General features: G+C 41.3%; 1 protein-coding gene and 1 long non-coding RNA gene across 7 annotated transcripts in view; one reads left to right on the top strand and one right to left on the bottom strand.

The window, feature by feature from the left end:
- MARCHF6 (membrane associated ring-CH-type finger 6) overlaps nucleotides 1-6478 on the top strand; it is an 82130-nt gene extending 75652 nt beyond the window's left edge. For all 6 annotated transcript variants that reach the window (XM_072807332.1, XM_072807331.1, XM_072807333.1 and 3 more), the window contains exons 25-26: nucleotides 495-630; nucleotides 3503-6478. In XM_072807332.1, coding sequence (XP_072663433.1) covers nucleotides 495-630; nucleotides 3503-3593 — 227 coding nt within the window. In that variant the 3' untranslated portion in view covers nucleotides 3594-6478. The remainder of the gene's footprint in view (nucleotides 1-494; nucleotides 631-3502) is intronic.
- On the bottom strand, nucleotides 6252-12887 carry LOC140621911 (uncharacterized). Its single transcript, XR_012021641.1, has 3 exons — nucleotides 11075-12887; nucleotides 9621-9662; nucleotides 6252-8660 (listed from the first exon to the last, which is right to left on the bottom strand). It is a non-coding gene; the product is annotated as an uncharacterized lncRNA (long non-coding RNA).
- Between the last annotated feature and the right edge of the window lie 227 nt (nucleotides 12888-13114).

The raw sequence follows: 13114 nt of genomic DNA, 5'->3' as shown, positions 1-13114 counted from the left end.
CGGTGACTAGTCTTATCCAGTAAGCTTCATGAATTAGAAACTTGGTAGGTCATCTGTGTCACTTGAGGCTCTCTGCCTTCCATGCTCAAATGGAGAGTGCTGACCCAGCCTCCGGAACCCATTAATCGGGCACCTTTTTCCATGGCTCTCACCTTAACCTCAGTGACCTAATTTGAAGCCACCACCACCGATTCACTTTCCCCTCTGTAGCCACAATGACCTTTCTTTTGAATGAGTCTCATTGTTCCTCTTGAGTGAACATCCTCTCTTGTTGGTTCATGAGTGACCTTTAAAGCACAGTCTGCTCCTCGATGTGGTTCCCGAGGCTCCTCAAGCTGTGACTTCTGTGTGCTGGCCTCACTGTGAGCCTCGCTCCATTAAAGAGTTTCCATTTTAATTAAGCACCACCAGTCCCTTCCTCCTAGGGACAGAACATATTTTCATTTCACTGTCCTTCCATATACACTTAGCGTTTTCCTTTTTTGGTTTTGCAGGTGTTACTGCAGAAATGCAGAACTTGGTCCACCGGCGAATTTATCCATTTTTACTGATGGTTGTGGTATTGATGGGGATCTTGTCCTTCCAGGTCCGCCAGTTTAAGCGCCTTTATGAACACATTAAAAATGACAAGTAAGTCTAGACTTTCATTAAGATATCTCATTTCTTAATTTTTGTGATAAATCATAGTTGGGAAAGCTGCTCAGATTCTGGATATATTGTGAGATAGAATTAACAGGATTTGCTAACAGGTTGGGTGTAGGATATAAAAGAGAGCATTATCAAGGACTCAGTTGAGCCAAGCAACTGAAAATATGGAATTGTCATTTATGCGATGAAAAGACTGGGAGAAACTAGTAAGGGGAGGAAGACTTTTTAACACCTTTTCCAAATAGTTTTTAGTCTGTTTCCAGATGTTTTGGTTTGACAATATATTAAGTAGCTTTGGATAAAAATAAGAAGCTTGCATGAGGACTTAGCCTGCCTCAACCCTGCCTGCCTCCACGGGCCACTGGGTCACTCTGATCAGTGCTGAGGGAGGCTGTGAGGCCCCTGCAGCAGGAATGTAGGGCCTCTGTTTGGAGGACTCTCTGGAACCCAATCTCAGTGGGAGACCTACAGCAGCCAAGGGAAATAGCTTCCAGGGAAAACCGCCACCTGACCTTCCACGTCCTTGACAGAAAGCTGAATCCTCTTCTGCTCTAGTGGTGTCCAGCAGGGAAAAGGAGTTGATAACTCCACCCTGGCTTGTTGGGACAGTCCCAGTGTATACATGCTGTCTCGTGCCATTGTTAATAGCACCCCTGTTTATTTGTGAGTGCCCTGGTTTAGACAACAGATTATATGGTCACCTTATTTACTCTGAGGATACTTTAGAGTAATATTTTTAAGAATGAAATTGAGGGTGTTCAAGGCTTCTCCACAGCATTTGCCAGCAGTAAAATATGAGTACAGTTAGGTGGTCAGAGTATAAAGTTCTGTGTGACATGAAAGAACAGGGTCGGGGGGTTTCAGCTTTCACTGATTAAGATCAGTCAGTTTGCCTCACGTTACTTGTTTAGGCTGATGAGTAAGTTCTGCGGGTAGAAAGCAAATAAGGCTTGGCTAGGTCTGATGCTCTGCTGCTTTCTTCTTCAGCTCTTGTCTACTGCCCTCTTGTGTGCCCGGTGTCCTTTCCCACCCACTTCTCAGCCTTTATTATTCATTATTTTCTGCTCTTTTCCTGTAGCCCAGTGTATTCTTTTCTCTCTCCCCATTTGTTCCTTCTTGGAGAAAACTGTTGAAGTTCAGGCTCCCTGAAGGCCGCATCTGGGGTACTGTTGTGTCCCCATCCTCCAGCAGGGTTTGATCAGGGGCAGGTGCTGAGCATGGGGTGCGTGTGGTGTGGGGGGTGCTGGCTGGGGGCAGGAGAGATGCTAGGGCATTAGGGAAAGGTCTCCTTTTTCTGCCATTGAATTACCATTCGGTCCTGGGCAAGTTAATTAACACCATTTCTCTCTGTTTTTTTATTGCTGTTTCATTGCCATAATGCTAACCCCATTCTTGGCATGACTTGGTATGTTTTATGATGACATGTGTGTCAGGTAGAGTTATATGCATTATGAGTCTATCCAGTTGTTACTGTTTAAGACATTTATCAAATCCTCACAGTTTAAAGAACTACTGGTTGGTTGGGGAACAGTGTGGAAAGGAGTAGTTAACTTCAGGAAAAGAACTGGCAAGACAGAAAGAAAATATTAAACAGTGGGATCATGGATGAAGAAGCAGTAGGATCAGTGAAATGTTTTTAAAAATGACATGTTAAGCTACTCGGCATCACCTGCCAAAGTATCTCATTAGTCATATATTTGTTGGTAGAAAGTGGCAGGTGAAAGTCAAGGTAGAAAGAGTAATTGTGGAGTGAAAGTCGCTATCCTGAGTAGCGCATGCCAGGCCTTTGTTGCTGTGGCTTTTGTATGCTTTCTGTTTCTTAGAATGATCAGGGGACATGAACTCTGTTGGTGAGTATACTGATACTGGGTCTTAGAGACCCAACTCCCAGGTATCCTGTCACATGCTGGCTTCACTCTCCCTTGCTTGCCCAGGTTTCTGAGGACTTACAGGGCACTCCTGGGTCTTCAGTGCTCACTCCAAACAGGCACCTTTTACCCCAGCTGCCTGGAGCTCATTGCCATCGCCAGCTTTGTCACCCATGTCCTCTGAGGGTTGGCGTGCAGGCCATTCCCCACGTTTAGTGAGGCCACTGCCGCTGCTTCACAGTTGTTGCTGTCGTCCTGGGGATGTGGTGTCTTGTCATTCCAGCCGGGGTCATTTCTGTCTCTAGTTCTGCAGCCCTGCACCCTTTGCTCTTTCCTTCCTGTCATCAGAGTGTGTAAGTTAGGAACAGGTAATGCTGTTCTTGGGCCACAACCTCCTGCCTTCTGTCCCTTACATATGCTCACTTCTCTGCCATCTCCCCTTTGACCTCACTGAAAACTTTGCCCTTTGATTTCTTCCTTTGTCTAGAACTAGAGCCTTTCCAGTCCTCTTGCCTCCATACCTAGCTTTCTGAAGATCATATTTCTAGTCTGTTTCTGCATATCTGTCCCCTGAGCTGTTTTATAAAATCTCTGTAACTGATAAATTCCCTGAATTTTATTTATTTATATTATATATATTTTATATTATAATATAATATTATTTATTGTGCCTTTTTACCTCCACTCCCAAGCATATGAGTTTGTGAGAACCCAGAGCACCATGTGCTCCATTGCCCAGCATCTGAGACTTCTGACGTTTGCTGTTCTCATGTTTTCCCACTGGCCTGCACCTCACTGTGAGGTGCCTGCTTGTGTGCCTTTTGCAGGTGTTCGTTCTAGAGTCCTTTCTACCTTTCTAACCATCGAAGGGATGTAAGCGGAGTGATCTGATTTGAATTTAAAAACTATCACTGGCTGCTCTTAGGAAGAATATTTAAACATGTAAGGTCATATAAGAGAGTAACCACCCTGTTTTTATAACCTAGATACCTTGTGGGCCAACGCCTCGTGAATTATGAACGGAAATCTGGCAAACAAGGCACATCTCCGCCACCTCCACAGTCGTCCCAAGAATAAAGTGGTTGTCTCAACTACCTTGACCTTCCCCTTGCCTTTACGTGTCCTTTTTTGTGGACTTCTCTCTTTGGAGATTTTTCCCAGTGATCTCTCAGCATTGTTTTTAAGTTAACTGTATTTGACTTGTGTTCTCAGCATTCAGAGAGCAGCAGTGCAACACGGCTCTGCTGCCCTTCCTGCATCTTCTGACATCATAGCTGTCTGAGATTTGTACATGTGTAAATAGAAGTTCCTGGATACCCTAAAACCTTGGATTAAACAGAATGTGCATTGTACATCTTTAAGCAAAATGTATATTAATTTATTAAATCTAGTTGTCACTTTATTTTGGACCTGCTGTGATCTTGACAGGAAACGTGCCACAGAGCCATAGTGCAGAGGCAAGACTTTTTAATTACGTCTTTTGGAGCACAGTATCATGGTGTTCCTAGGAGTTCTTATTAAGTAAACTGTACATTCTGTCTTTCTTGGCTGTTCAGACCTTACCAAGAACCTAAAAGGAAGCAAGTAGAAATCAGCAGTGGAGTGTCTGTGGTAAGAGAACATGAACTCTGTGCTTCACTGTCAATCGTTTTTGGAAGTTATTTTGTATAACACCAAAGCTGTTGTACATTTTCTACTGCCTGATTTTTTTTCATGTGTCTGTGTTTATAATATTGTATAGTATCTTGTGCTAGGTGAGGAAATTATTTTTAATTTTGATAATTTAATATTCCTAGTGATCAGCATTAGGGGTTGGGTTTTTGTGCTTGTTAGGGGCATGTCTATATTTAGAGAATAAAAGTCCACAAGTACATTCTCATTAGTTCCCTTCAGCCCCCCCTTTCCATACACAGCTGTCGTTTCCTTTTTGGCAGCAGTGGCCAAAAGTCATGCAGGATCACAAGTCTTATAAAATATCATCACCAACAATGCATCATACTGGAATTAGAACACACTGAGATGTTTCTTAAATGTAGATATGGCTTGTGGTCTTAGACCCAGCAGCATTAGAGAAGACTGGTTAGAACAGCTAGTCCTGCTGGTTAGCGCACCATTGGGTGACAATTAGGGGGGAGTACATTTTTCCTAGTTTTCCATGAGTGAATCCCAAAGTTTCCAGAGCTTTTTGTTTACAGGATAGAACTACAAATAAAACCAGCTTGATTTTACTTGTCGAAAAAGGAAGCTGACTTGAGCTGGCCTTTTAACATAGGAGTGAAGAATGTATTTCATTGGAAATGTGCTGTAAAATCTAAGAACACTTATAAATCTGGTTTCCCCTTATAACCAAAGCTTCAAGTAAGAAGTTTAGAGGAATACAACAGTTGGGCACACGATCCAAGTATTTAATGGTAATGGTATATTGTAAGTGTGGTGTTTGCTTTTGAATGATAACCTAGAGTTCCCAGAGAAAATGGACAGCATAGGTCTTCAGGAACTCTTAAAGAGTTTCCATATAGTATTAAAATCTGTAGGCTCTAATCTGAAGATTTTTTAAAATATTAAAGTCAGCCAAACATAAGCTACCAAAACAAACATTTTCTGGTTTTGTATTTCAACAGTTTTTCCCAAAGTAGTCATTACTTTACTTTAAAAAAAATATTTTTAAAACATCAGTATCGAAAAAAAAAGCTTGACAATAGGGTTCAGTGTTACACTTTTTGGCACTTTGTAGCAGTCCTTTCTCTTGTATTTGAAGTAAGGTCTTTGCTAGCCCTACCTTTACTTAGAATTTTAGTCCTACTTTAAGAAATTAGGAGCGTCTTAAAATGTAATGCCACCTGTCATGGTCAAGGTCTGTCTATATAAATTGTTCTCTTTGGGAGAAAAAAATATTACCAATTGGGCATATAACTTGATGATATTAATTTAGGTTTCTTTTTTAATTTTTCAGAGAATTTGTAGATCTTGATATAAAGTCATTGGAACACATTTATCTGTTTTACCAGGAAGAGATCTAGGCAGATACCATAAAAGATTAAAAATTGCTATTCTGCAGAATTTTAAATGAATCTTACCAGATATTTTGTAAAAAACAAACAAAAAAAACAAACCCAAACACATACATGAATGTGTATGAATGGCCAAAAAGTTGCCCTCCATTTCACTGGCAGATAACTTTATCTTGTACTTAAGGATTTCCTCTTGGTTTTCGGTTGTGCTTTATCCTGTTTTCGATCAGATGAATACTTCCATAAGGAAAGCATTTGCTGGCATAATCTTTACATGGGTAGCATCAGGATTTTATTATTAACCAATAGTCTTATAAACATTTGAAACCTCTAGCTCAGAAAGTGCTATATTACTGCCCTTCTTCCTATAGATTTTTTTTTTTTTTTTTTGTATATATCTACTAGCATAGTTTTGCTTCATTTTACATTGGGCTAAAACAGTCTTCAAGGAAGTTAATTAGGAAAGAAGACATTTTGCTTTATTTTTAACTGTTTATAAGTTGAAGACAAATCAACATTTGGGAGTTAGTTTCATATGACCAGTTATCAAATGGTCATAGTATGAAGTGTGCAGTTGTTCATTATTAGCAAATTATGTTTGATTTTTAAAACTATTAAGTACTGATAGTTGAGGTGAAAACTGAAGAAAATGCCAATGTGAAATTCATGTATAGCTCGCCTTAAAAAAGTTCCATGTTTTTAGGTGATTTTTTTTTTCCTGTTAGTTTGCTGTAGAAACAGTTGAAATTGGACATCTCGATTCCAGATGTAAACAAAAAGTAATTTTTATTTCAACATCTAATATAGCTGTTATTTACTGTGGATTCTTGTCTTGTGTTTTTTCTTTCCGTTATTCAAGTAATAGAGAATAACTTTTTCTTAAATGATTTGGTCTTAGAGATGTCATTTCTGTATTGGCAAATGCTATTATTAAAGTATAACTTGAATTTAGGTTGAATTCATGACTTTTTAAAACAAGCACTGGGCATTTTTCCATTGTATTGTGTTTACACACCACACATGCATACACATGCATGCGTGTGCACACACACGAGAATGTAGTGCCAGTCTAAGAACACAGGCACTTTTTTTTAACAAGTTAGTTACTTATTCTCACTTTCAGGATTGAGTATTTTAAGCTTCTTACTGTGATCAGTTCTATACATTGTAAAATTAAATGATTGTTGAAAAGATTCCTTTAGAATGTTACCTACTCAGTCACTGTCAAGAAAAGACAAAAGTAAAATGTCTTACCACCAAAGTGTTATTAAAAACCTCAGTGTGGAGATTGACTTAACTCCCTCAGTTGGGCTGTCTGTATCTCCTTATTAATTTGACCCTTGGGCAGACATTTCCTTCTCACCCTCCTACTGCCCTGGGTTATATTTAAAAGCAGCCATCATGAGTAAGGGTTTCAGTCAGATAATCTCCAGCAATATGTTTGGCGTGAAAATAACATAAAGTTAAGACAGTGTGTATCTGTCTTCATTCCCATCTACTTTGTAGGAGTGCCTTGTTTTGTCGTGAGAGTCAAGTAGTCCCGTAAATGGAAGTGTCATGACTGTGAGGCCTAGGGATGCATGTTGTAGCAGTAAACAGAACTATTTGGTTATTTGGAACATCAATTTTTCTATTCAAGCAAACACCTTAGATAACCAGGCCAATTTTCTGCCAAAAGATTCTACAATGCTCCCTTTTTTATGTGGTTGTTTGTTGCCTTCTGAGTCAAGAGAACAAAAATGAATAAAGTAAATGTTAGTTGTAGCCTAGTTTTTTTGATTTGTTTGTTTTTATTTTTTTATTTTTATAATAAATTTATTTTTTATTGGTGTTTTTGCTTTGTTGCAAGATTGCTTCAGAATTACAGAAACGTGCATAGGGTAATTGCATAGGCAGAAAAATCTAGGTAGTTTTTTATGTAAGTTACATAAGAAGGTACATGTAATTATAGTTTGTCTATTCTATTCTAAGTATAAATTTTAAAGTCTGGTTGCAGAGAACACATCCTGTCCCATTTGTCTCCTCACCGTCCTAACAGACCATCGTCACTGGGAATGCCGAAGGCCCTCTTCCTGCTCTGCACACGAGATGCCACCCACTCCCGCACCTGTCTCTACGAGATCCACGTGCCAAAGCCTCACAGGTTTTCTGTTTAAGTGGATGCTTGGAATGCAGTAAAACCCAAGTCCATTCTATGTATTTGTAAATTTCAGAGACAAAGGACAGAAGTGGATGAAGCTTTTTTTCTTCCTCAGTGCTCAATGTGAATGGGTCCTTTTGTTTCTAAGTTTAAAACTTTAGGATTTCTTCTAAAGTACTCTCTTACTCATTTTAAATGCAGTTGGTGGTAGGCAGAATGCCATTTGAACCACAGGGCATCTATTATCTGTGAAGTTGAAGTTTCACAGCAAAGGACCTTGCATGGTAGATCTTAGAAAGTAGCCAACGGTTCCCCCTCACCCCCCACAGTGTACAACCACTTCTGTTGCAAATATAAAACTGACATCACAAGTGGATTGAGGGTCTGAGAGGGTAACCCTCTCCCCTTCTCCCACCGTGTTTTGGTTTAGCGTCCTCTCCTCTCACTGTAGTGAGTCAGGGTATGATGTCTGCCTTCAAGGAGCCCGGTTCAAGTGGAAAAGGCCAGAAAAATGAGCAAAGGCTGTAGTCCAGGTTTGAATAGTATGCCCTGAGGAATACAGAGAAGGGTCCCCCCCAGGCACTCCTTAACTGTGCTGTATGGACAGACCCCTCCACCACACCCTGTCCACACACCCCAAGCCCCCTGCAGTGTACTTCACTCAGTGATAGCCAGGAGCCTGAGTGCAGGAGGTCCCCTTCACACCACTCTACACACTTTACAAGGTCTTATCTTGAAATTTGTAAACTCTACATATGTAACAGTACCATGTCTTTCTGCTTCTCAGTGCTTGTTCAGTAACTCTTCTAGACCAAGAAGCTTCATGCCAGGAACCCCTTTCAAAAGTAACTCCTTTGTTTTTTGCTCAGTTGTATCAATCTCTTCTGGTTGTACAAATCCATTGAACTAATGGAGCAGAATAGAGTCCAGAAATAGACCCACATGTATATGGACAGTTGATTTTGACAAAGGTATGAAAGTCAAACAGTGGTGCTGGAAATTGGACATCCAAATGCAAAATTAAAATTGGTCCATATCTCAACATAAGCAAAAATTAACAAAATGGATTATATTCTTTAAAAAAAAAAACCCACACTATATATTCATGAGAAACAGAGAGGCAGTGACATAGGCAGAGGAAGAAGCAGGCTCCTTGCAGGGAGCCTAGTGCGGGACTCAATCCTGGATCCCTGGATCATGCATGGCCTGAGCAGACCTTCAACCTCTGAGCCACCCAGGTGTCCTAAAATGGATTATATTCCTAAACATGAAACCTAAAACTATATAACTTGTAGAAGAAAACAAAGGGGAAAATGTCTTGGGAAGCAAAGATTTAGATTAGACAACACAAAAACACAATCCATAGAAGAAAAACTTGATAAACTGGATGTGACCAAACTTGAAAATGTCTGCTCTTTGATCTATATTGTTTAGAGAACAACAACAAAAAAAGCCACAGAACGGCAGGAATTATTTGCAGAGCATTTCTGATAATAGACATGCATTCAGAATAGATAAGTCTCAAAACTCAGTAATTTAAGATACATTTGCCCATTTTAAAAATGGGCAAAATAGTGGCACCTGCATGACTCAGTTGGTTAAGCGTCTGCTTTCGCTCAGGTCACCATCCATCCCAGGGTCCTGGAATCAAGCCTCTCATCAGGCTCCCTGCTCATCGGGGAGTCTGCTTATCCCTCTCCCCCGCTTTTGCTCTCTTGAACACGCGCTCTCCCTATCTCGCTTTTAAATAAATCTTTTTTAAAAACAATATTTAGACACGACTAAAGAGGATATACAGATGGCAAATAGGCATATGAGAAGCTAGCTGTTCAACATAACTAGCCATTAGAAAATACAAATTAAAACCACTGGTTACCAAAAAAAAAAACAAAACAAAAACCACTGGTTACCACCATGTATCTGTTAGAATGACTAAAGTTAAAAGTACTATACCATGTGTTGGTGAGGATATGAGGAACTGGAACTCACGCTCTCCTGGAAGGAAGGTAAAGTGGTGGTGTTAACTACTTTGGGAAATAGTTGGGCAGTTCTGAAAAACATTAAGTACTTAGCACTCTAGTCAATGACCAAGCAGTAAGTAAGTCCATGTGATGACTCATTCATGAGCATTCCTAGTAGCTTTATTTGTAGTAGCTCAAGGCTAGAAACAATCCACACGCCCATCAGCAGGTAAATAGATAAATGATCATCCATGCAATGAGATACAGCTCAGCAGTAAAAAGAGCAGTTAACTTGATACACCATGGACAGGTCTCAATGCCAAGTGAAAGCAGAGCTACAGATCAGTGGGGAGGGACTTGGAGGGATTTCAAAGGGGCATAAAGACATGGGATGATGTGTTCCTTATCTCCTGTGCTTCTGGTTTGGCATGTACACATATGTTAAAGCTTAACAAATTGTACATTTTAAATTTGTGCAATTCATTGCATGTTAATTACATCTTGGTTTCAAAAAGTAATACATATTCCTTAAGGGATCATTTCATACTTCTCTTTCTGCAGAATGCCTCCTCTCTCACTTTTGGCTGATGACTTTTTAATTAGTATTTCACTGAGAAGACAAGCAATCAGAACAAGTCTTTACAAGTTCACACCATCACATTTACCCTCTCAGCTGCACCTGTGCCCATATGCTCACCAGGCTGTGCAGGCTGAGCCCATCCCCTCCAGCATGCATGCAGACTGCAGTGTGGAACCTGCCCCCAGGCCCACCGGGCACAGGCTCAATAGATGGCGGTAGGCACCTACTCAAGGCACTGCTCTGCAGTCCTCTCCCTCCCTCATGGTCAGCATTGTGAGGTCATTTCTTCCATAAAAATCTTGAACCCATTAACTCCTTCAACTGCTTTATGTTCCTTTCCAGCAAAGTCCTTGAAACAGTTAACCTATATTATTTCCAATTTTTCCTCTCCTCTTTTCCAACCCTGCTGCAATCAGGTGTTTGTGCCACTTTTCCACTGGAATTGCTCTTGTAAAGGTCGAGAATGGCCACACTAAATTACATGGTTCATTCTCAGCTCTCACCTGAAATGGTTGGTTCCCTTCTCGGGTGAAACTATTTCCCTGGTTGTCAGGACACAGCACTCGCCTCATTCTTCTCCTGTCTGGATTCTCCTTTATAAACTACTTCACTGACCCTATTTTATCTTTCAGGGACCTCTGTTCTACCTACACCCATTGACTTGGTGCTCTCACTCACTCGTGGTTTTAAAGGCCATCTACATGCTGATCTCTCACATACATACTTACTCATTTCATCTTCCTTCCTGGAACTGCAGACACCTCTGTGCACCTGTCTCTGTGGACTCTTCCAGACAACTCCCAACTTAGCAGGTCCAAAATACAACTCAGGATTCCCCTACCCCAAATCTATTTTCTCAAACTGACCTGTTTCAGTGGGTAAACAGTTGGGTGGATTCATGTTGCTAAATAAAAAATGGTAATAACTTTTGACATTTGTTTTGCTCCCACGCTTCACATAAAGTTGGACAGCAAGTCTTCAAAATGAGTCGGGTTCTAGCTATGTTGTACCACCTCTACTTCTACCATCCTGGTGCAAAACACCATCATCTTCCTCTGGCCTGGGTCACTGAAGTTTCTCCTGAGCTCCCGGCCTCTGCCCATGCTCTCTCGACTTTCTTCCATTGATTTTCCACACAGGATCCAGAGTGATCATGTACAGATCTACGATCATGTACAGATCTACGATCACAGTAGTCCTCTACTCAGACAGCTAACCATCACACTCAGAGTCCTAAGTTCACAATTGCCCCATGCTCACTGTGCTCCAGGCAATTTCCTTGCTTCTAGAACAGGTCAAACCTCAGGGCCTTTGCACTTGCTGCTTGATATACCTTAATGCTCTTCATCTAGGCCCTCCCCCAGGCTCTTCATTTCTTTATTGAACTGTCTTAGGCTTCTCTAAAATTGCAGATACTGGGGCATTCCTGACTCTTCTGCTGTGTTTTCTCTCTCCTATATATTAACAAATCATATGGTTTTCCTGTCTCATTTATATTTGCATGTTTTCCCCCACTTGAATATAAGCTTCAAGAGATTTTTTTAAAACTATGTTGGGATTATTACTATATTTCAGAACAGTTCTTAGGACATACTTAACATTCAGTAAATACACTTGAGTAAATGAATGGATGGATCAGAATCAAAATAATGTGTATGTGGTAAAAACAAAACCATGTGCCATTCTCCAGAGGTAACCACAGTCAGTAGTTTAGTGTTTGCTCCCAGAATGTGCAACAGGTAAATGTATATTCACAGACTCTGCTCTGTTAGGTGCTTTTTTTCACTTCATATTTCGTGAACATCTTTTTATGTCAATACCTAAGTAGCTATCTTATTTTAAAATTCTGGCTGAATTATTTTCTGTTGTGTGGCTAAGATTATGATTTAAAATGTTCTGAAAGAATTAGTTTACCAATTTTATTATGTGCTTTACTAAACATTTTGGTCCATATTACTTTATATACTCAGGCTAGTATTTCTATAGGATAAATCTATAGATTGCTAAGTCATCAAAATACAGTGCCAAATGGCCCCCAGAATGTACTAATTAACACCTCTGTCATCATTGTAGGAGATTCCTTGTTTTTCCATTTTGCATCAACACTAAATAGTGACTTTTCAGTTTTTGCTAGTGTGCCGTTAATTTGGAAATGTGTCCCCTGGTGGGGGAGTAATGGATGGGGGTGATACCTCTAGGGCAGGAGGAAGGGTTTGTCATTGACGACTCCTGGAAATAGCCGGGTCTAGGTCTCCATCTTTCTGGCTAGAAGTGAGCAGGGGAAGGCAGGTGGGTAGCCACAGCTCTGATTCACACCTTGTATGCTGCCCTGGTCAGGATTCACCAGAACCGAGTAGCTCTCCTATCCTTTGACCCAAAGTTCATGTATCCGAAGACAGTTTATGTCCTTCTAGACCCAATCAGCCTCAATCATTGTCTTGAGCTGAAAATCGCCCCGTCTAAACTCTTGAAGTGGCTCTTAAATCGGAAGGCCTGGGCAGTGAGAACAGCGCGAGTGAAGGTCTGAAGGCCTGGACGGCTTGGACAGGGTGTTAGACGGTGGCTTGGCGCGGACCGGATGGCAGACGGGGGCTCGGTTTGCACGCGGTGCAGATGGTTTGGACGTGGGGCAGGCGGGCATCGTGCAGCCTGAGCGAGACCCGGGAGGACGGCGAGGGGCAGGTTCCTTCGCGCGGGGGCGCTCGTGCTCCCTGCGCCGACCGGCCCCGCGGCCGTGACGCCTTCCTTCCGAGGACGACCGAGCCCCCTAGTCCTTAAGCCTCACGTAGCCAGAGCAAGGGAAAGGGTGTGTGTGGGGGGGGGGCGGGGGGGCTTGTGAATTCTCCCTTCACATCGCAATGGGAAATCGATCAAATGATCTAAGTGAAACGTTCAGCGAAAGGCAA

This window comes from Canis lupus, chromosome 31, assembly GCF_048164855.1.
Source record: "Canis lupus baileyi chromosome 31, mCanLup2.hap1, whole genome shotgun sequence".
In the NCBI taxonomy this organism is placed as follows: domain Eukaryota; kingdom Metazoa; phylum Chordata; class Mammalia; order Carnivora; family Canidae; genus Canis; species Canis lupus.
This window is presented reverse-complemented; position numbering and strand designations above follow the sequence as displayed.